General features: G+C 40.7%; 1 protein-coding gene and 1 long non-coding RNA gene across 3 annotated transcripts in view; one reads left to right on the top strand and one right to left on the bottom strand.

The window, feature by feature from the left end:
* The window catches only part of LOC141793245 (uncharacterized), a 252,698-nt gene that overhangs the window by 186,478 nt on the left and 44,831 nt on the right, over positions 1-21,389 (top strand). The gene's annotated exons all lie outside the window — the stretch shown is intronic.
* Positions 1-21,389, bottom strand: part of pcdh11 (protocadherin 11) — a 135,776-nt gene that overhangs the window by 105,767 nt on the left and 8,620 nt on the right. The window contains exons 3-4 of one of the 2 annotated variants that reach the window (XM_074673770.1): positions 14,246-16,753; positions 7,700-9,757 (exon numbers count right to left, since the gene is read on the bottom strand). In XM_074673770.1, the coding sequence (XP_074529871.1) occupies positions 9,674-9,757; positions 14,246-16,753 (2,592 nt within the window). In that variant the 3' untranslated portion in view covers positions 7,700-9,673. Of the gene's footprint in view, positions 1-7,699; positions 9,758-14,245; positions 16,754-21,389 lie in introns of those variants that run through there. The other variant, XM_074673768.1, reaches the window with a different exon arrangement.

Genomic DNA, 21,389 nt, shown 5'->3' with positions numbered 1-21,389 from the left:
ACATCAATGGCAGCTAACACGGATATTTTAATATTGGACTAATATGTGGAATTAACAAATATTCTCTTCTTCGTGTCTTCATTTGATTAGTTATGCACTACATTTTTTCAATGTCCTAGAATGTAAATTACTTATTTGGGGACCTGAAGCAGATCTGAGATTAAAATACAATTAATTAGATTAATCAATTACAAATCCTGTAATTAATTGGATTATTTTTTTTAATTGCCTGACAGCACTAGTGATCATACATAGATACTTTGTATTTATGTTTAAAATACAGGAAGACATAATGCCCTTTTTAACACACTGAAACATTATGGGGCCAAAAGGTTAAGTAGTGGGCTACTGTACTACCTCTTTGAGTTGAGGCGGGATAAATTCATAAAACTGAACACACACACAACACCTGCCCACTGGCTAACTATTGTAAACTTGGTTGTGTTCCCTAATTGATAAACTTCATTACTTCTTTGCCAAATACTTGGCTTTTAAGAAATTAATCAGGGGCTTAATCCCACATTCATGTGTCAAGAAGGGGACTTTTTTTTTTTTCAACGTTAACCATAAATTGCTAAAAGAAAAAAAAAAGAAAAACTCTCCTGTCCTCAAATATATTTAATCATTGCCAGTGTTTGCATTGAAGAAGAATTCCACAAAAGACTCCCTAAGGAATCGCCCACGTTGTTCGATGTGAGTCACCGGGAGGGTCAAACAAATGTGGTGTGCCTGTGTGACCTTAATCACTTCCAGGTCCATCCAGGCTCGGATTTCACTTGTGCGCCTTATTTCAGGTCACTGCCTCAAAGTCAAAGTAGGGCACAGTCATTATCTGAGGGAGCATAACACAATCATCCACACAATACAATAGGGTCGGCACAATTCACCCAAGTGCTGTCCATTACCTCTGGGCTTGAGCGCATGTGCTCTATCACAGGGAGCAATGCCTGCCTATGTGTGGAGCAAAGGTAATATAAGTCGTGATTTTGTCTGTAATACATGTACAGCTCTCCTGGATGTTTGTTTCACTTTAGCTGAGAACGTAACCAATCACAGCAAAACACAGGCAGAGGAAAACTGTTTTTGGTGAGAATATAGTGGAAATACAATAGTATAGTCTGTAAACATACAGTCTTTATAAATACAAAGTGGAAAAAAAAAAAAAACAAAGCAAGGGGAAGAGTGAAATTGGTCCGGATCCATTTATTCCCTTCACATCCAATACGCTACATCTTATTGTGAAAGGAAAAACTTAGAACTAAAATTGTTTTCAAAGCGGCCAGATTCCTGTCTCATTGGTTTCACTTTTAAAAAGATAGTAGAAATGCAGCTCTGCCATCTCATGAAGAACTATAAATGAAGGCAGCTCTTTTCAGAGAAAAGGCTGTATTACAACCGGGACATGACTGCAAAAGGGTGTTAAAAATAAAGGGTGTCTCAAGGGGTGTGTAAAAAGCACCAATTTCCCTCGAAATTCATGGAGCAGCATGACGTGAAGCCGTTTCACTTCATAATGACTGTCTGACCAGTCAAAGAAACAGAGACCTCTGCAAAAAAAGGAAAAAAAAGGAGAAGAACAGTCCAAATGACGTGATAATATGTCTGACTGATCTCAGGAATGAGTTGCTGCTCTTTTTTGAAGACTGCATGCACATAAATTCTTTATGAACATCAGTGAATATCGCACATATTATTTAAGAAGACCCTTCAAAATATCTCTGATTCTATTATCCTTTCATGTTTCAAGCTCCAGCTATCCTACTCCTTTATTGTAGAATATGATCCAAGGCACTTTAACCATGTTCCTCTCTGCAATCTGTGTATTAAGAGCCAACTCAGGTACTACAGCTCACAGAGCATCTGATGGAGAGAAGTGATTAGATTGAAACCTTGTTAAAAGCTTAGAGATGTTGTCTTTTGTTTGCTGTGTAAGAATATAATGCGGCTACCACAATAGAGGCCATGGTATCTTTACATTTGTAAAGGTAAAGGATTGGAGCTGTAAAATGAGTGTTGCCCCCATCTACCATTACACTTTTGTGCTTCACCCTCTATTTTCTCTCACTAATGGCACTATGCATACCTCCTGGCTGATACAGTTTTATAACACATCTTGAGCACGTTGCATGCAATGTATTTCCATGATGGGGGAGCACTTCCACAACACAGCCGTGATGACATGGAAAAAGTAATTACAACATTAATCATTGCAAGTATGACACAAAGATATCAAGCTGTGGGTGTAGTTCCAATTATAACGTATAACATTTGCAATCTTCATACAAACTGCTTTGAATGTAATCAGATATTCACATTTCCCTCAAATGCTCATTCCACAGTTTTTCTCAAGCATTCACTTTGAACACTCTTCTTGTCGCTGGATGAAGGGAGAGCACGGAGAGGAAAAAATCGACATGTTGTGAATGTGTGGATTAACTTTGCTCTGTGTACATGTTTGAGCAGGATGCATTTGGGGCCTCTGCTTGTCTTTTGTGTTTCTGCCCCAGATTGAGCTTGACAGCTATGCACAATATCCTGTTATAGAACACAACTGCACCGACAAAGAGAGGAGAAACAGCATCCAAGGCTTCAGTTAAACAGTCCTGCAGTACGTGCAAACCTTTCCACAGTCATCCTACTTATGTCATGGGAAGTACTAATTAGTTAATGGGCTGATCTCATTAGACAAATGCTTTTGTTGCAGGTGTCCAGGCCAAGTTGAGAAGATTGCCGAAGGCTTGAGGTTAGAGAGGTGGGCTTAGGAAACCAATATAAACGACTTAATGGCTTATATGCAGTCAAGCTTACACACTGCATGTGATCAGAGGTACTTTGTTGCCACGAACACTCAAAAGACATGACACATGAACAGTCAGAAGACATGAAACTAGGTGTTTGATTTAGTAAAATCCAGACATCCAAAAACTTCATACCACAAAACTAAAGATTTCTTGTTTCTACATCAGAGTCCTCTTTCCTTTCCTCCCATCCTTCTTTTCTTCCCATCTCTGATTTTTGCCACATGGGCAAGACAAGGCTTGCTTCTGTCAGTAGTCAGAAGAGGTCAGCACACTCGCTGTGTCAGCCCTGAAGTGTTACAATTACCCTGGAGTAGATTTCCGGGTTTCATGGTGTGTGTGTCATAGTGTTGAGAAACAGGCAGCTTCAAACACAAGTACTTATGGAGATATCACTCATGGGATGCCTTCTCGTGCATTGATATGGTGTGTCCACTGCGCCAGAACAGTGGGTGTTTAAAATGCAGTGATTAGCACAGTGTCCAGTTAATTTTAACAGGGTTTGCAAGGGGACTTAATCAGGAATTAAGAGTCGGCATCTTCTTAAAATCGCCTTCTTTACGCATTTGTGGGGGGATACTGTCAGGGTGGAAAAAGGCAATTGTCTGCGGTTTCTCGATTATCCCCTGCAAAAGCCTATAATCTGGCTGAAAGTACTTAAAGAGTCAAGCAGCAAAATAAACAACATTGATTATCATCCCACTGTTCTTTTTTTTCTTTTTTTCTTCAAAGTGGACCATGAAGGGAGGGGGGGGGTGTGGAGGCTAAGGTTGCACCTTCCCCCGTCAGCGCCATCTGCTTGGGCAAATGTTAAGGCAGGCTAAATACCCCCTGAGTCCTCTGTTCAAACCAGATTATCAGCTATTCTAAGGAGGCGAACGAGCATCTTATCGTCCTCTAATCTCTTTTACAAAAGCAAATCAAGAATTCTGAACAGGGATTACCAGGATTATGGAGCACACAGACATGGCCTTCCTTGGACAATGTCTTAAGTTGTTGCCTTTGGGTCGGCTTACAAACATTCAACCACTGAATCCTGGTTTGACATTGTATTTAACACCAGTCAGTTTTCTAGGAATAAGTTGGTTTATTTGTTTTTTAGACCTGGGGTTAACATACAGAAACACGTCATATACGGCCCTGTTTGTGTTCAAATCAGTTCATTTCTTCACGTTGGGAACTGATCTCATTTAGTTCAAAAAAGGCTTCTACTAGAATCTACTTTGCTTAATACTGACAGCGTCACAAAGTGTTGAACAATGACCCACAGTGGCACATGGCTAGGTCTGAAAACTGCATTTATTAGCTCCAGCAGCATGATGGATTGCTGGACAGGTTTTTACACTGTATGCTTCAAAGGGGATAAAACAAGGGACAAATCTGGATGCAAACATCCTCTGTGTGGCTGCAGCTTAGCTGCAGATGGCCACAGAATGCTGATACACCAACACTGACCTGGGAGCTGACATGATAAATATATTTTGCTTTTTCTCAACTGTTTCTTTCTTTTAATGTTTCCGGGAAGGATTAGTGTTAAATCTACATGGGCGAAACTAACGTCGGAACAATGTGATTATGTGAAAGAGGGGAGGATTCAGGGAAATGCTGAGAGTGAATGTCTTAGAAATATCACTTGTAAAGCTCACTTATCCCAACTGTAACAACTGAAGTTACACATATTAAACAAAACAATCAAGCACTGACAAAGCCACAGCAAAGCGCCAGCAACTACATCCCTCAAACATTTGCATGGCAGTAAAAAGTGAGGACACCATTTAATGCGGTCCAAGCAATGACGATAGACTTCTCCATCTTTAGAAATTTCGGGGAAGACAGAGGCACACTCACTGTCTCGCAGGCAGCAGCAAACCATATGCTCCTTGCACACCATCAGCAACAACTACTGTTTTAGATCACACTTTTAACAAGGAACAAACAATTGTACAAGCAATCGATGTTCCTCAGATCCCCGCTCCACAGTCACACCTCGTTTAATCAACAGAATTGTTTTCAATGAAAACAATCTCCGGGCTGTAGAGCTACTCAGTGTCTCAGAAATAACCACTCGGCGGGCTTCCACACTGATTTGATTGTTGCACACACAAAGGTAGCTCGACCACCGCAGCTATGGGGGATGATTGAATTATTCAGTTTGGCAGAGATTTGGCAGCAATTGTGTGGAGTGTTGCCTTGAGTGGAGTGCAAGAGAAAGACAGCATTGCCTTGTTTCCTGCACCACTGCACAACACATGCATAAATAGCCTCTGCTTAGACAGTCAGATTTTGCTCCAGGACAGACTCGAATCGTACACTGAACATGCTCGCTGCTTGACTAATTGACCTGCACCTCCCCATGGACACCCTCAACATTAAATGATTAATTTAAATCATTTGTTATGTTTTCATTTGAACATTTAAATAAAAAGCATGTTTTAGTGGAGGAACAAAAGCCCATATACCACACTATAAATGTGTCCGAAATCATCACTGAAACTTACATTTGTGTGAATTTTATGAAAGCATGGGTGGAATAAAGAATCATAATGCAAACTGAGAGGTGCAAAAAGGAATCTGTAAACACTCAAAATCACCAGCATATCATCATAAAAGTGCCAGCATCCTGCTCAGACTGCTTAACACACATTCTTTTCAAAAATAAGCTTAGAAAGCCACTGCAGCAAACTCTTATTCTGAAAAGTCTGTTATCTACAATTGACATTCTATACTGTCTGCAGTGGATGACTGGGGACTCAGCAGAGAATGTGACTGACTTGTAAAATCAATGTAACATGAAGAAAAAAGGGCTTGTACCATCTTGATAGCTCCTTTGCAGTGATATCCACATGAATAACAAATATGTTCTAGTTTTATGTTACATCTATCATGTCCCATTGAAAGAGGAATAATTGATAGAAGGGCTGGGGTACTGATTGCACTGATTGAGATCTCAAGGTTGTGGAAAGTCACTGGCGCATGCACTCTCTTTTTTATAAGAGTGGCAACTTTATATGTGGAACCTGATGACGTCTGAAGCCTCTTTTTCATAAATAATACCAAGCATGCTTCTCTTTGTTACTGCAGTGCCTATGAAGATTTTATATCACAGGAAGCTGCTGCATAAGACAAGCACTACTGAAGAAGCCTCCAAGCCATTTTGTACATTGTGAAAAAAAAGAAATTGAAAAACAGAGTAAATAATACAATTAATGAATGCCATATGGATAGTCTCAGCTGCACAGCACAAAGAACTGCCTCATGCAAGTCTGTGCAAGATCCTGTGTGTTAGGCTCTGCTTTTGTCCATCTGCAGACAAATTACTGCATTAAATGTAATCAAACTTACTAGTTTTAACAAGCTTACTGGCCTGTTAGATGAAATTGAACACTTCAGCCTCATAAATCATGAACCAATATGTCAGCAGAGAGACTCTGAGAACACTTCCCTCAGTGACACACTGTAACATAACCAAGGGACAACCTTTAAAAGACATTTTATAGATGATAAAAACCATAGGGAATGCACTCAATGTGAGCTGACCAAAATCACAAGCACATGCTGAGGGCTGTAACAACTGCACAGCTTTGTGTGAACATAGGAGCAACAAAAAGATCATCCAAAGACAAACAAAAGACATTTTCTGCTTTAAACCAGACCAGGAACTCAAGCTTCTTCTCAATCTTTTTTTTCCCTTTCCTTCTACCTCACCCTTGACATTGCACTCAAAGCCTAAAAAAATCCATTCATCGCCTACTCTATCTTTGTGCACAAATGTAGAGACTCATTAAAGCTGTGGCTCTGCTTTATTTTATTTATTTATGGCTCATTTGAAAACACTTCATTAGCTAATTATGCATAACACACAAAAAAAAATCAAATCATAATTTATGTAGCTTGAAGAGCAACAACTACCTTGCGATCCAGCCAAGCTCTGTGTTTTTGAGTAAGTATACAGCATTTAGCAGGTTTACAGTCATCTATTAATAGAAGCCTGACATTTATGCACTCTTTATATGAGAGTATTCCACTCGAGTGTGCATCACCATCTCAAACCACCAAGGATGCTTCCCCCGAGGGATCTGATTAGCTCTTTCTCAGTTTTAAAATATGAAATAACTTTGATAAGCAATTAAACGTTTTCTGTTGTCTCCACTTCGGCTTTGTTTCATGCCTTTCAAGTCTGTATTTTTGGATCAAATCCGCATAAACACAGCCCGACACTGTTAGAGCTGTGCTTATTGTAGCCTCTAGCATCAATCTTCTCTTCAGATGTGTAGAATCCTGTGTTTGTGCACTACTGTACATCATAATAACAGGGTTATCATTATCAAATCATCATTATCAGCTCTCATAGAAGTGAAACAACCTCACACAGAGAGAAGAAAGGGGGGGAAAAAAAGTTGTGTTGTTCCAAAAAAAGCCCATGTTCTGCTGTTTTCTGTCTGCGCACTTCAAAGGATGTGCTCCCACCAAATTTCCATAACTTTTTATCTGTAATGAGCGATGTATGTCTTAACCATTTCCAGCTCTATTTTTCCTATTAAGAGCAGCAGTGTTGCAAAATGTTGAAGAAATTGTGTGTGGAGGGTCCTTCCTGGGCTAAAATGAGCCAACTAATGGCACCCAAACCAACACAACCACCATGCTCCTGCAGGGCACAGCTTGTTTGACATGTACTAGAAAGCTACAAGCTAATTTTATATGAGAAAAACAAATGAGCACTCTGCAACATTGTTTTTGCCTCATTTAAGTATTTTTTTTTCTCGACACAGTGCCTTGAAGTATAGTGTGCATATTTTCTATAGAGATATAGCATGGCATTTTTAAAACAATGAATAAAAAGAGTCATCAAAATATGCAATACAATGCAAAAAACTTTAATAAATTTCAGAAGCGCACACATACATAAACAAAACATTTACAATTTTCTCCACACTGGCAAATCAAATTCAGTTACAAAGATCATGTAAGGTGCATATTGTACTTCACATTGAATAAAAGTGAGGTTGTCTGTCTCCCTTACATGGACAAAAGCTCTCCCCATGTACGAGTAATTTTTTTCTCTTTTCCCCAAAGATCAGGCAAAATCTAATTATTACACAGTGCTAGGATGCTATGTATATTTCATACTGTGGCTCCTACGCAGTAGTGAATACATTTGATACCATAGTTACAAGAATATACCTCCTCAATAATAACAGCCTGCCTCACAAAGAGGTAACGCACATAAAATTAAAAGCTTTAAAATGGACAAAGTCTGCAGGACTTTGACAGGACTGGAACGAAATCAAAAAGGCTTTCTAGTCCGTGCAGTTATTTCATTTAACTATATAAAGTCCTCCAAGAGATGGGAAACAGCCTCTAGTCCAGTCCATCTGTACATTTCCAATTGGATAAACAGACTATGACCATTTTAATGGCTCTAATTCTATGGTTATATGTATGTACTGTGGGTGCCTTTAAGGCCTTACCTATCAAAGCAGTCTTTAGCTTACCAATTAACAGGACTATTGAACAACAATGCTGCTAACCCATCAAGCCAGTAACTGGTGTATACTGCAGAAAGTATTCTAGTCAGAACATACTGTACCATACTGAAGCTATAGGTGTAGAAACAGTAAAAGTAAGATGATGCTTTAAAAAGAAAGAATGCGTAAGTAGAAGTTTAGTGCACCATAGAGGATTTTCTGTCAAACATTATCTTATTGCTGTTTTTTTAAACTGATGCCTGGATTACCTTTTAATTTTGGATTTGAATGTTCTTCTTATCACAAAATTTCTTTTGTCAGTGTAAATAAGTGCAAAAAAATCAAGTCATTTTGCCCTAAGCCAACTTGTATTAAAGTCTGCCTGAGGATTATTATTTTTTATACCATCTGGAGTCATTTTAATGTGGATCTCACAGGTTAAATCACTTCTGAATTGAAAGCGACATACAAAAGGTTAGGCTTAGCGCTCCTCAAATCTGCCCTACATAAACAGCTTTTGATTATAACCCCAGCAGTTAGTCCCCTGTGATTGTGGCTTAGCTCAAAGTATTAAACTTGTCCCACCATCTTCCCCCAGTGTAATAACAGCACGGCGATCAGTAGCACGGTTGTAAAAGCACTACAAATGTGGTCGAAAATTGTGGGGCCATGCAGATTTCTGTGACATTCGCCACACTCTGTACTTGCAATGCGATCAGTGCCTCAAAAGTGGGACAGAAATAGGCGAAAAGTTGACAGAAAAAAGGTTCACTGTGATATGGGCTCAGAAATGTACGCCTACACGTTGTAGGTGCTGCAGCATAAATACATTAAAAGTCATTTCTTCCATGAGCAAGCCCAAAGAGAGTGAAATAATACAAAAGAATCAGAAAGTAAGAAAATAAAATGGCCACCAGGCAGTTTTTAAAAACAAGGCAAAGAAATGGAATCAATAAATATAAACACCATCAACTCTGTGATAGATATACATACATACATATAAACATACTTTACAGATCTACTGACTGTATTTGACACCTATTTTACAGAGTGGGTGCTTGAGTGGGACATTTTCGAGAAGGGTTCAGGGCTTACAGTATCATCCTCACTGACACAGGTAAGTAATAGCATAGGACTCAATAAAGCATTTCAAACTTCCAACAGATTCACAGGAGGAGCTTTGTCAAGATTCAGGCAGGCAACATGAAGCGTCTCTCTTTTCTGACATTTTTTTTCTCTCCCCTCCTTCAAGTTCATCTTTTCTCTCGATTGTATGAAGAGGTGGAGTTTTGAGGCTGTAGAGACAGTAAAGTACTTGTTTCCCCTCTTCAGTTCTCGCCTTCCTTCCCTTCTCCCTCTGCCCTCTCTCTTTTCTCTTTTCTCTCTGTTTCTCTCTTTTGGTAGTGGGAGCTAGAGATTGATTTTAATCCTGTGGGAGCGAGCTGTACCTGTGCCACAGAGTGTGCCATAGTGTGGTGGTTTCAGTGCCGTCTCCTGAAATATAGAGAGACAGACAGATATAGGGAGATTGTAGTTACAATATCATCGAGCTCTGAGCAGCCTGAGCTGTAGCCTTATCAGTGTGAGGCTACACCGAACACTGAATGAAAAAAATCTCTGAAGAGAGGATAAAAAAAGCATTCTTCAAGGCACGGCTGGCAATCAAGTCATTATCTTGTCAGGTTTCCTTGAAGAATGCTACAAGTGTCACAAGCTTGTGCATTTTTTCCTGTACTTATCAGAGCATGCAATCATATCCAATTATCACTCCCAATTTGTCTTTTTGTCTCCCACCACACTAGTGCAACACTCGTCATTTCCCCTCAAAAAGCCATTTGGATCAATTTAGGCCCACTCTTTCTTTCGGACCCTTGCCAGCAGGTCCTCTGATATGTACAGAATATGACATTCCTTAGTATGTTTCTGAATCAGGAAGGAACTGACCTGATAGGGCTTCCATTTGCAAGGCACATTGATCACAGATGCAATGACTCAACAAACAAATAAATAAACAAAGCACACAAACTAAAAAAATGATAAAATAAAACAACACAACGACATGATCAGCCTCCAAAATGTAATTCTGGTGTCAGAGTTGATTAACATGCCTAGTTAGCCTTTTAAAGTAATAGCCTCTTCTCTTTGCTTTGCACCCACCATGAGTCAGCAACAGCACTTTGTCATCAGACCATGGGTGGCTAGAGTAAAGAGCCTGTACCTTCACCCACACAACTACATGATGATATGCAAAAGTGGAGTTTACTGCTGCCCTTGTTATTCAATGCATTTATAATATTACCATTTTTTAAAGATAATACCATAAATTACATTATGAATAAGGCATTAAAACAACACTTGTGCTCTGAGGGGTGTTTAATCAAACTGCAAAGCGTGCTTGTGCAATCCAAAATCCAACTGCAGCAGCAGTTTTTTTTTTTCCTGCACTGACTCATAAGAGGTTACTGTTATTTAGCGGTGACCCACTATGATCCGCAGCCCAAGAATTACGGGCCAAACAAAAGGATGTATTAGCCTTTTTTCCATTCCCTGCATATTCATGATGATGTCTGAGATCACTCAAGCAGGGTGGTACTTATTTGATCTGCCTCCTGCTACAGCACATACTCTCACCAGAGCTACTCATCACTGGAGGCAGATTGACCTCTAATATCCCAGGGTAGGGGTTAAAAGAAAATGATGAGATGCGTAAAAACTGAGAAGACAAGGGAGGGAGAGGGAGGAGGTTTTCATTTGCAAATACGGCTCGCGCTGTATAATGATGCCATATGGTGGCACAAATCTGCAGTCTCTGAAGTATTTTTACAAGCTTTACTCTCTATCAGCTACAACTCGAAAGTCCCTGAAAACATTTCAGTGACCTTAAACCATAATCATCTCCTCCTGCGTGCCCTCCCAATTGTTATTCCATTGGCGGGCTTTTTGTCTTTGCTTCATTTTCAGCTGCTTTAGGTGTGTGGGAGGGTGTGGGGCTATGAGAGATCACTGTAAAGGCACTAAAGCACCATCTGTCACTTTGATGAACAAAAAGGAAAACACGAGAACCTGGCTGTGATCTTTGCTTTTGGACTTGTGGTATTAGGTTTTAAAGCTCAAGGGAGACAGAATAACTGGCATTGACCGACAAAATGCAGCTTTTGTTTTAACAGCAACACTTGAAATGATCTCTTGAAATGCTGGAGTGCTAAAATATTCTCTTTTGCCTCCTCAGATGAAAGCAACAAGCACTGTTTTTTTTTCTTTTTTGATAGGGCGTCTTTTTTAAGTGTTCTTCTTTGGTCTTTGAGAAGAGATTTTCTTTAAAGCAGAACGCAGATAAAATCAGGCAGAGATGAACTTATAATGGGGCTTCAACAAACAGTAAAGCTGGTCATCTATTGTCACATCGCTTTTGATTCTGAGAATGTGATTCACCTAAGGATAATACGTGGCATCGGTGATAATCTTAAAGGAAGGCTGTCTTTTTTTTTTTCCCTCTTTCTTATCAACCTTATTGGAAACCTAATTAGAGTGATTTTAATCATACTGTATTACAAGTGATTAACCCTTTGGTGCATTTAATTAACCTTTGCAGCCATGGATTCTCATCAGGCAAAGCTCTAGCTTTTTTTTTCTTTGACACAGGCTTTAAATAAGCACACTTAAAACTGGTGGGAAATCTAATGTCTAAAGTGGGAGGCATCGTTTTTTCAATCGCTCAAGGGGACAGGAGGAAAAAAAAGAATTATCAGCCGAACATCATTCAAGATATGGTTGGTGAGGGAAACCAGTGAGGGCGGATTTCTCCTGATAGACTTCAAATTGCTGGCATTTGTGAGAGCTGTGTCACCAAAATATGAAAATGTTATGCAGAAGACCTGACCTTTTTTAAAGTTAATGAATAAAAACACGTAAGAAAAATCCAGTGTAAACAAGGCCCCAGGATTTGCCGGGGAGTTCTCTAATCATAAATTCATTGATTTTAAATTATTCTGACAAATATACTCTACTCTGATCAGCAACATAAGTGAAAATCAATTTAAACCCTTGATGCGTAAAATTCATGACAGATAATAATTCCGAACAGAAGAACACAGTCTGAATATTCCTGAATATTTCATGGCACTCGCTAGTAGTACGAGGAGAAATCATTCTGACAAGTCGTCAGTGTGTCGTATAAACACATTATGAATTAAATCTTTAGTACCAAGGGCATGCTGTAAGCTTATGTATAACGTACCATGGCAGAGCATAGCTTTAAACCACAGTTTTGAATAGAAGGTGCATGAGGGGAATGACTATCAACCTTGTGTGGGTGTCCCCATAAATTATACTTAGCATAATACTTCACGGGATCAACAGTCATTTACCAAAACTCTGCCACAAGGAATTTCAATGCCTGCCATCACACAAGTACATACCCGAAGCAAGAGAAATCAGAAATTAACCAAAGATCTGAAAACTCTGTGCAATATGAGGCTAGACACGAACAAAAGCAAGCACCTCATCAAACAAAATCAATTATTGATGCAATATCATGAAATTGACCCAGAATTGGATGAATGGCAGTTGTGATAATTATGATCAAAATAGGAACAAAAAAATGAAAGCCAGTGCAACCAAACAATAACCCAACCCTCAAATAATAAATATAAAAAAACACAAAGTGAAAAAACAAAAAAACCCTGAAAAAGCAAGCAAATTCAGGCGCATGTTTTACACTGTGTGAAATCCATGCACACTTTTGAATGAATCACATCCTTGTGCAAAAGACTACTCAGTGCTGATTGGTTACATTGTGCTGCTCATATTACTTACATGTTTTTATGTATCCGAGACACAATGCTTGCATGTTTAATAGCCCTCTTAAGAAAAAATGCACTTTATCACAGCAGCAAACCATTGTTGTGATGTCATTGCACCTTTCCAATGTGAGCTAATTTAAAAAATGTAAAGAATGTGTATCTACATATACCATTAATAACAATAATTGGGGTCATTAAAGCAGAGCATTTATGGGCTAAATGCAATGCCAGCCGGGCAGGCTCTTTTATGGACTACTGCTCCCTTGGTGTTTAAGTATATTGGTCTCGAGGCTCTGCGTCACCTTGATCTCTGTGACCCCCTCCCCCCGCCAAAAGCAGTACTCAGTCTTCCCTCCAGTGCTCAGCTCTGGCTGTCAGCACAGAGCAAGGCCACCTCTCTTTACCTCTGATTTACATTTATTTCCCTCGCCAGCTTTTATTTATTAGGGCACTTCGCATTTGGCACATATCTCTTAGGGAATCATAAGCCCTCTGCTGTACCTCGGCATTCAAATGAGGCTCTCTCCTGCAAAGTCTCACTTGCACGGTTCAGACAGGACTTAATTTTTCGAGGACAGAAGCCACAAAAAAGTTGGATTATTTATCAAGTTTTTTTTTTTTTTTTCATTCAAATGTCAAGATATTTTTTGCTGTTTTTTTCTGCTATACCCCCACACTTCATTTAAAAGAATTTCTGTTAAGTTGCGCCTTTGAGTGCTTCATTTATTTGTTCACTTACTAATTCTCAGCTCATCTCGTATAACTGTCAGTCAAGCATATTAGCACATGGTATCATTTGCCCTTGACCTCAAAACTCATCTGTAGACAGCCTAGTCCAAGCTTATGAATATGAAACTATAAAATGTAATTTCTAAGAACTTGACACAGCTGTGGTGGTTTATAAAGGCGGTTTAGACGTATATTAGAAAAAATTATTAAAACTTAAGGTTTGCTGTTTGAATGGCAACAAATTTGTGTTCTCTCTTTTAGTGGCAAGTCTTGAGCAGACTTGTTTTTAAGTGCAAATGACATTCATGTAGACATGGTCATGATCAGAGTGGGAATATCCCCTGGCTTCATGCTGCCACCCTCCCCCTTTCAAATCACCTACCATGGGACAGCAAGGGGAGTGTGAGTGGGGACTAGTGTGGGTGGGTTTAAAAAGGAAGTCATGAATTACCTGTCGGGTGGTGATTTGCCCCGCAGTCTTGAATCCCCCCTGACAGCCGCACTCTGAGACACTGTACGGGTCGGAGCTAGTCGATGAGCATTTGGAGAGTGAGTCGCAGCCCACCACAAACGTGTTGTCCAAAGGGAGTTCCTGGATCACGTGGTGTTTCTTTGGGGCGACTGGGGTCTCCGGTTTGATTTGAAATGTAGGCTGAGGGGAGGCTGACTTGTAATGCTTGGCTAAATCTGGGCTGTCGGGTTTGAAGGTGGTAGGCGTGGTGGCCCAGTTGTACTTCCCCATGGTTTGCTCTTCCAACTCCACAGGGAGATCCAGCGTGCCATTTACATGCTCATGGGTAGGGTCGTCAGGCTTGGATTCATCTATGGTCACAAAGTTCAGGAGGAGGCTTTTGGGGGATCGCTTCTTTCTCTTCTTTTTCTTTTTGATTTGACGGTTCTCTTGGTTGGGTGACACCCATTCTCCACTCTGCTTGCCCTTTTGTACTACTTTGTGTCTGGGTGTCTGACGGCAACGCACCAAAGCAGTCACAAATATCACCAAGATAACAGTCATGGTCCCTGCTATGATAGCTATGACAACAATGACATATCCGTTGGCTTGAGGTGTTACCTCACTGTCCCCTATGTTACGGTCCAAAGGTGTTTCCATGCTTTTTCGTAGCTGCTCTTGGATAAAGGTAGCATTTGACACAGTGTCATTGACAAACAAGTGAATAAGCGCAATGGCATGTAATGACTCAGGCTGGCCTAGATCTTTGACCTTGACCACCAGCCTGTGCAGCCCCTGATCAGCTGCAACTATTTTTTCCTGTAGTGTAATGTTACCCGTTGTTTTGTCGATGGCGAAGAGACCTCGAGGGGAGACCCTAGATGTGATGATGATGCTGCTGATAATGCTGTACTGTAGCTCAGCATTCATACCTGTGTCATTGTCAATGGCAAACACTCTTGTGACTACAGCGCCGGGGCTGGTGGTGGTCCGTACCAGGTCATAGGAGTAATTGGAGGATGGGATGACAAAAACAGGGCGATTGTCATTCACATCAACTACATTGATCGTAACCTTGGCATAGGAGGAGCTTGGAGGTTGTCCCCCATCAACAGCCTTAACCATAAATGTGTAAGAGCTCTGCTGCTCCCTATCAAAGGTTATGTTGGGCTTGATCACACCGGTTTGGGGGTCGATGATGAAATTATCTTTACCATTCAAAATGGACAGGGTTATAACAGCATTATCTCCGGCGTCTGCATCTGTCACTGTGATTAAGCCCACGGTTCCATAGAGAGGCAGGTTCTCAGGCACATAGAAGTTGTACTCTGGGTGTGTGAAAGCTGGGCTGTTGTCATTAAGGTCCTGGACGATTAGCCTGACAGTGACATTGCTCTGCAGGGATGTGGAGCCATTGTCCTTCGCTATGACAGTGAATGAGTACCTCTCCTGCTTCTCTCTGTCCAGTCGTTTGCCAACAGAAAGGATTCCTGACCGCCTGTCTACGTTAAAACCATCAGGCGCATCAGGGCCAAGAGTATAAATAATCTCAGCATTATGTCCGCTGTCTGCGTCAGTGGCACTGATTTTTATTAACTGTGTAGAGGGGTCATTGTTCTCTGGTATGGAAAGTTGGATTTCCGGCTGGGGGAAGATGGGTGCATTGTCATTTTCATCCTTGATTTTAATTAAAACCATAGCTGAAGTGTTCAAAGGAGGCGTCCCCCTATCCGAGGCCACTATCTTAATTGCATATTCTCTAGTTGTCTCATAATCTAGGGGGGCAGCCGTCTCTAGTAAGAATTGATCATTAAAGACAGGCTTCAACCGGAAAGGAACATCATGGTCAGTGTAGCAAGCCACTTTACCATAAAGATCTGCATCCTTGTCAGTAACAGTAATCAGAGCTATTTTGGTGTTGAGAGGTGCATTCTCAGACAGAAGAACAGTCCCATTAACCAGGTTGATTATGTAGCGAGTGTCTATTGTTGGAACATTGTCATTAACGTCCGTTACATTAACAATCACCGTGGCTCTGGAGGGAGTAGAGCTGCCATCACTGGCCAAGACAATGAGTTTATGAACAGGGGTTACTTCCCTGTCTAGTGGCTGCTTCACAGTGATCAGTCCTGTAGAGCTATCGATGGCAAAGTGACGTCTTGTTGAGGCAGAGATCTGGTTGCTGAAGGCAAAGTGGATCTGTGCGTTGGAGCCCAGGTCTGCATCTGTGGCGTGAAGCTGAGCAACTGATGTCCCCATGGGAGCATTCTCTGGGACTGTGACCTCCAGCTCACTGTCTTTGAAGATGGGACGATTGTCATTGACATCAGAGATGGTGACCTGGAGAATGGCAGTGCTGGACTTGGGGGGGTTGCCTCCATCCTCCACCTTTATCTTCATCACAAAGGTGTCCTTCTGCTCACGATCAAGGTTTTGCTGGACAATAAGCTGTGGCCACTTGTCGCCCTCAGGAGTTTCAATGATGTCTAGGCCAAACTCGCTGACGCTCTGTAAAGACAAGGCAACATTTTGAGTTTTAATTGTCAGTTAAGTACCGTTATCATGCATAAACTGTGAAAATATTCATTTTACCCATTGTGATATTTGTTTTTCCTTTGGCTTTGATGAAAAAAGCTTGGGGATCTTGTGTTTGAGAATACCATACTCACATTATCATAGAGTAAGAATTTCAAATGTCCATAAGGGTTAGGATTTTAAAAGGTGCAAATCAAGCAAAGCTGTGAAGCATTCTTGGTATTTCAAACAGATTTTGTTTTTTTCCTCTGAGTTAGTTGAAGTTTTCTCCGAGATTACTCCTTCAGTTGCAACCCACTTCAGGGATCATGCTTTTAGGCCATGATCCTTATATTCTTGCTAGTGTTCTTTAATACACGTCATGTAAAAACATGTCCCAAAAATTAAGCCTATGTGGCTATTGATCCTTTCAGGGTTGTGTTCATTGATTGATAATATCTCTGACCTTCTGTGCAACCACAACTTGAAAGAATCCATTGAAATTCTTTGCCTTCCATCAGAGTTTTCTGCCTTCACTGAAACAAGATTTCACTTCATACTACCTTGATACAAAATACTAAACAGGTAGAGCAGACAGCCTTGCAACATTGTAAATTTATAATGGGAAAGAGAGGCTGGGAATGGAAAACAGCAATCAATCCCTTTTTCAATACACTACAACATACTGGATCACCATAGATTGAAAAAGGAGAGTAAAGAATAATATGCATTAGAAAGGCTTTTTGCACAAGAGAAACCAAATCTAGGCAGAAGTAAAGCTGTAGGAAAATAAAAACAAAAACAGAAGTAATCCCTCACCAGAGGAAATGGCAGTGGTTGTTGAGAGTAATTGCCTTTTACTCAAAAAAAAACCCACTAATATCTAAAATTCCAGATGGGGTATACTATGGATGCAAAAATGATTTTTAATTTATGAAAGAAAGAAAGGAGGGACGAAAGAGGGAGAAAATGAAGTGACAAAAAAGGACAGAGAGAAAAAGAGTAGGGAGAGGAAATAAGGAGAAGATCAAGCCCATGAATGAGCTGCATGCACATTATGAAACAAAGAAGCCCTTTGAAGCTCTTTCAGTCAGAAGCAGTTTCATGGTACAACAAGAAAAAGCATCCTCTTTAAAGAGATAAGCTTCATGCTGCACATAATGTTGGAAGAGATTACTCTGTCTAGGCACAGCTATCAAATGAGATTAAGATACATACATTCTCCTCGTTCAAGGAAGGAACATTTCTACCAAATTCTGGGAACAAGAGTTCTTGGTAGGTTGTAGAATCTAGGACTGACCTCGTGCCAACAGTGTTGTAGCGGACAAAGAGAAAATGAGCAGCTGCAGTATGTAAATTGTTGTGTACTCGGAAAAAAAAAATGCTTGCTGAGGGAATGTTGTTGACATGTCTGTGATTGACAGAACTACTTAAAGCAGCCAACGCTGCAGCAATGATCTTTCAAACCTTATTTGTGATCCTTCTGGCAAGCTAAAGTCATACAGGGATAAGCAGGCAAAGCATTAAAGAGTATGTGTGAATATATAGAGATATCGTCTTATGGATGAACTGTGTGAAATCTTTGTCATTGCAGAACTATTTCTGTGATTACTAAAAGGTCCAAGACAACATTCTGGGAGCTCTATTGCTAAGCACTACTCAATCCACACAAAGCTCCCCTCTCCGCAGTTGTTTGAATAGTTCACAGGTTCGACACTGTAGCTGAATATCTGCAAACTGATATTTGGCAAAGCCGGATGTTAATAGTAGGATGTTGAGTTAGGATGTGTCAAAGGGAATGCTGCACAATGATTTATGAGCCAGCATTTCCTCTATGCTTTTGTCTTGGTTTCGCACAATTTTACAACTGACAAGACAGCACTCAGCGCATTTCAATAAGTTGAAGAGAGCTATCTCTCAGGCTGTGCATCCTCCTGAATGCAAAATTAGTCTGGTGGATTGTGATAAGATCTAGGGCAGGCTAAGAAAAGGCCAAATACTAGCATGAATCACTCACTGGAAACCCCGAGGCTGAGCGAGAAGGACGAAGCTGTCTAAACAGCTAAGTGTGCACATTGTAGCATGTCTCATGCTCTCACCACATGTATACTGAGCAGGTATATGTCATCTTGAACTTTGATTACTTGCCACTCTTTTCTCATTACAGCAGCACCTGGTCTCTGCAGTGATAAGCTCGGGATCAGTGTAATGTGAATGTGGGAGGTATGCTGCACAGTCTAATCAAGAGGTGGCTAATTTAAATGAAATGATTGAGGGACACTGACAGGAGCAGAGGTGGCGTATGATGAGAAAAAAGGATGACTCTGAACCTGTTCTGCAGATAGCACCTCAGATTATCAGTGGATGCATCTTTCAGTCAACTTGATGACCTTATTAAAACTAGGGGGGAGACTGAGATTGGGCGGTGAATATATCAGGAGGACTCCAGTCACGGTGATGCCCATGGATGGGGCCAACCGGGGAGGGCTATTCATCACAAGCTATAGCACCTCTTTATAATGCTGATAGAAACTCCCCCTCTCTCTTTCTCCATCTCTCATTCCTTCTTTATTCCTTCCCCTTATCCCTCATCCACTTTTGCCCCTGGCCATGATCTCATGCATATAATTAAGACAAAAAAGAAGCCGGGAATTGTTTGTCTCTTTTTGTCACCCCTTAGAGAATGATAATGTGTCAGAATAGGATGCTAATGAAAACTAGAAAAGCTCAACAGCGAGCTCTCCGCCCAGAAGTCCTAGCCGCTGCTTATAGACATCAAGCAATGCATTAATCACAATTTTCTTGCTACTTGGGATTGAATCTTGAATCCACTTTGCATCTTCAAATGCAAAGTAAGAGCCAGTTAAGGAATGAAATGATTGAAGCTCAGACTTGGAGTACCGGCTAAAGGACCACTCAAGCTACTCAAAAAATAGTAGGTATATCTCAAATAGACACGTAGCAACAAAGTGGATTGAAAACTAGCTCGAGAAAAGCCAAGTGTCACAAGGTTAAGTCCAAGAGCCCTCTAGATTTCCCAACCCAAACACAGACACCCTCTTCATCATCGAGTTTCTCAGCCAGGCTTGGCCCAGCTAGCAATGACACAACATTGATCTACATGAAATGACTTGCAGTTGATGCACTCCCTCAACATGTCTGGACAAAGTGATATAAATGCAACATGGATTAGTGTAGTATGTGATGCTGCAGAGTCATACATCACTAAGATTAGTGGGAATAAGGGGCCAGAATCCTAGGCTGAAATGCAGTCCTAAGCAAAACCAACCTCAGAGTCTTGTTAGAGCTCCTGTGAGGAGTTCTAATCTAGTTTAGAGATAGATTGAAATTCAAAGTAGTGTCTCTTTATAACCTAAAAAAGCAAACAAGACCATAAACATAAGAATGAATCATTTCTTTGTAGTTGGTATTAATTATTGAAACCACTGCTCAGGGTTGGGTGTCAGGAGAATTGAGTGCTTTCAAGGGTTCAAGGAAAAAAGAAAATCAGAAAAACACAACATAACACATACAGAAAGAGACAAGACACACTGCTTTGTCCACAGGGGACAGCAGAATTCCTCACATGAGCTCTTAGTCCTATCTGTGTATTGCCACTGAGTTATTGTATAAAAATGTACGGTGATTGGACCTTCCTTAATGAGACAAGCTTCCCTCATCCATGCATGAGATTGCCCTCCCTGACCTTGACCATTACTTTGGACGCCTTCTCTGCAGTTCTAGTGATGCAACAGACACCACCACACTACAACTGATGGCAGAGTGTGATACCACGCATCATGTGTGGTGCCACTGCACTGTGTAGGATGTAACTACCCATTGTTCTTCTTAGCTTTCAGAAAAAGACAAAGTTGTAAGAAAGAAAGAGGTTACCATGCTCCTTTCATTTGTCTTGTATGTTGACGATTGAGGCGTGCCACATGTGGAGTGTAGGACCATTGAGTACGTCACACTGTGCTACACAGTGGTATCAATTTCGGCTCTGCACTCCACAACACAAGAAAACTGGGCAAACTATCATTCTAAGGGAGCTTCTGAGACAAATCTCACAGGACTAAACAAAGATAGTCCAAGGGTGGCTTAGTGGCCAAGAGCTATTCTTGGAAATGCTTGCACATTCTTTCCACACTAAACCCTTTGCTTCCTACTCGTCTTTAGGAATAAAGGACACCAAAAGGTCGAAAACGTTTCTGTTTCTCAATGCTCCTCTTCCTGTAGTTTAAGTATTAGCATTGTGGAAAACAAGGAAATTAATCTGGGGTACATTGAGAATGTTATCACAAAAACTAAATCATGGACACAGCACTGAAGTGCTCAGAAAAAAAAGAGTTTCCTGAAACAGATTGTACAGCCACAGCTGAGGTAAGAGTTTTATATTATGAGGAGGGCAAAATAAATGGTTGGAGGTGATCAGCATACTGAGCAGGCTTGATGGTTTTAGACATAAACAATTCAGGACACTGCGCTAGAGAGGTCTTGTCAGTGGTACTCTTTAAAAATGCAAATTGGTATTCAAGTCAGACACAGACAGCCACGGTTCCGTTCACTCCAACCCACTGTGAACTTCATTCGAGACTCTGTGATGGACTTGTCGTTTCTGTCTTGCTCC

The sequence above is a fragment of the Halichoeres trimaculatus genome, unplaced genomic scaffold (assembly GCF_033239565.1).
Source record: "Halichoeres trimaculatus isolate MK-OKI-2021-1 unplaced genomic scaffold, fHalTri1.1 fHalTri1_scaffold_7, whole genome shotgun sequence".
Lineage (NCBI taxonomy): Eukaryota > Metazoa > Chordata > Actinopteri > Labriformes > Labridae > Halichoeres > Halichoeres trimaculatus.
The sequence above is the reverse complement of the archived record's forward strand: the minus strand, read 5'-3'. Positions and strand labels throughout refer to the sequence as shown.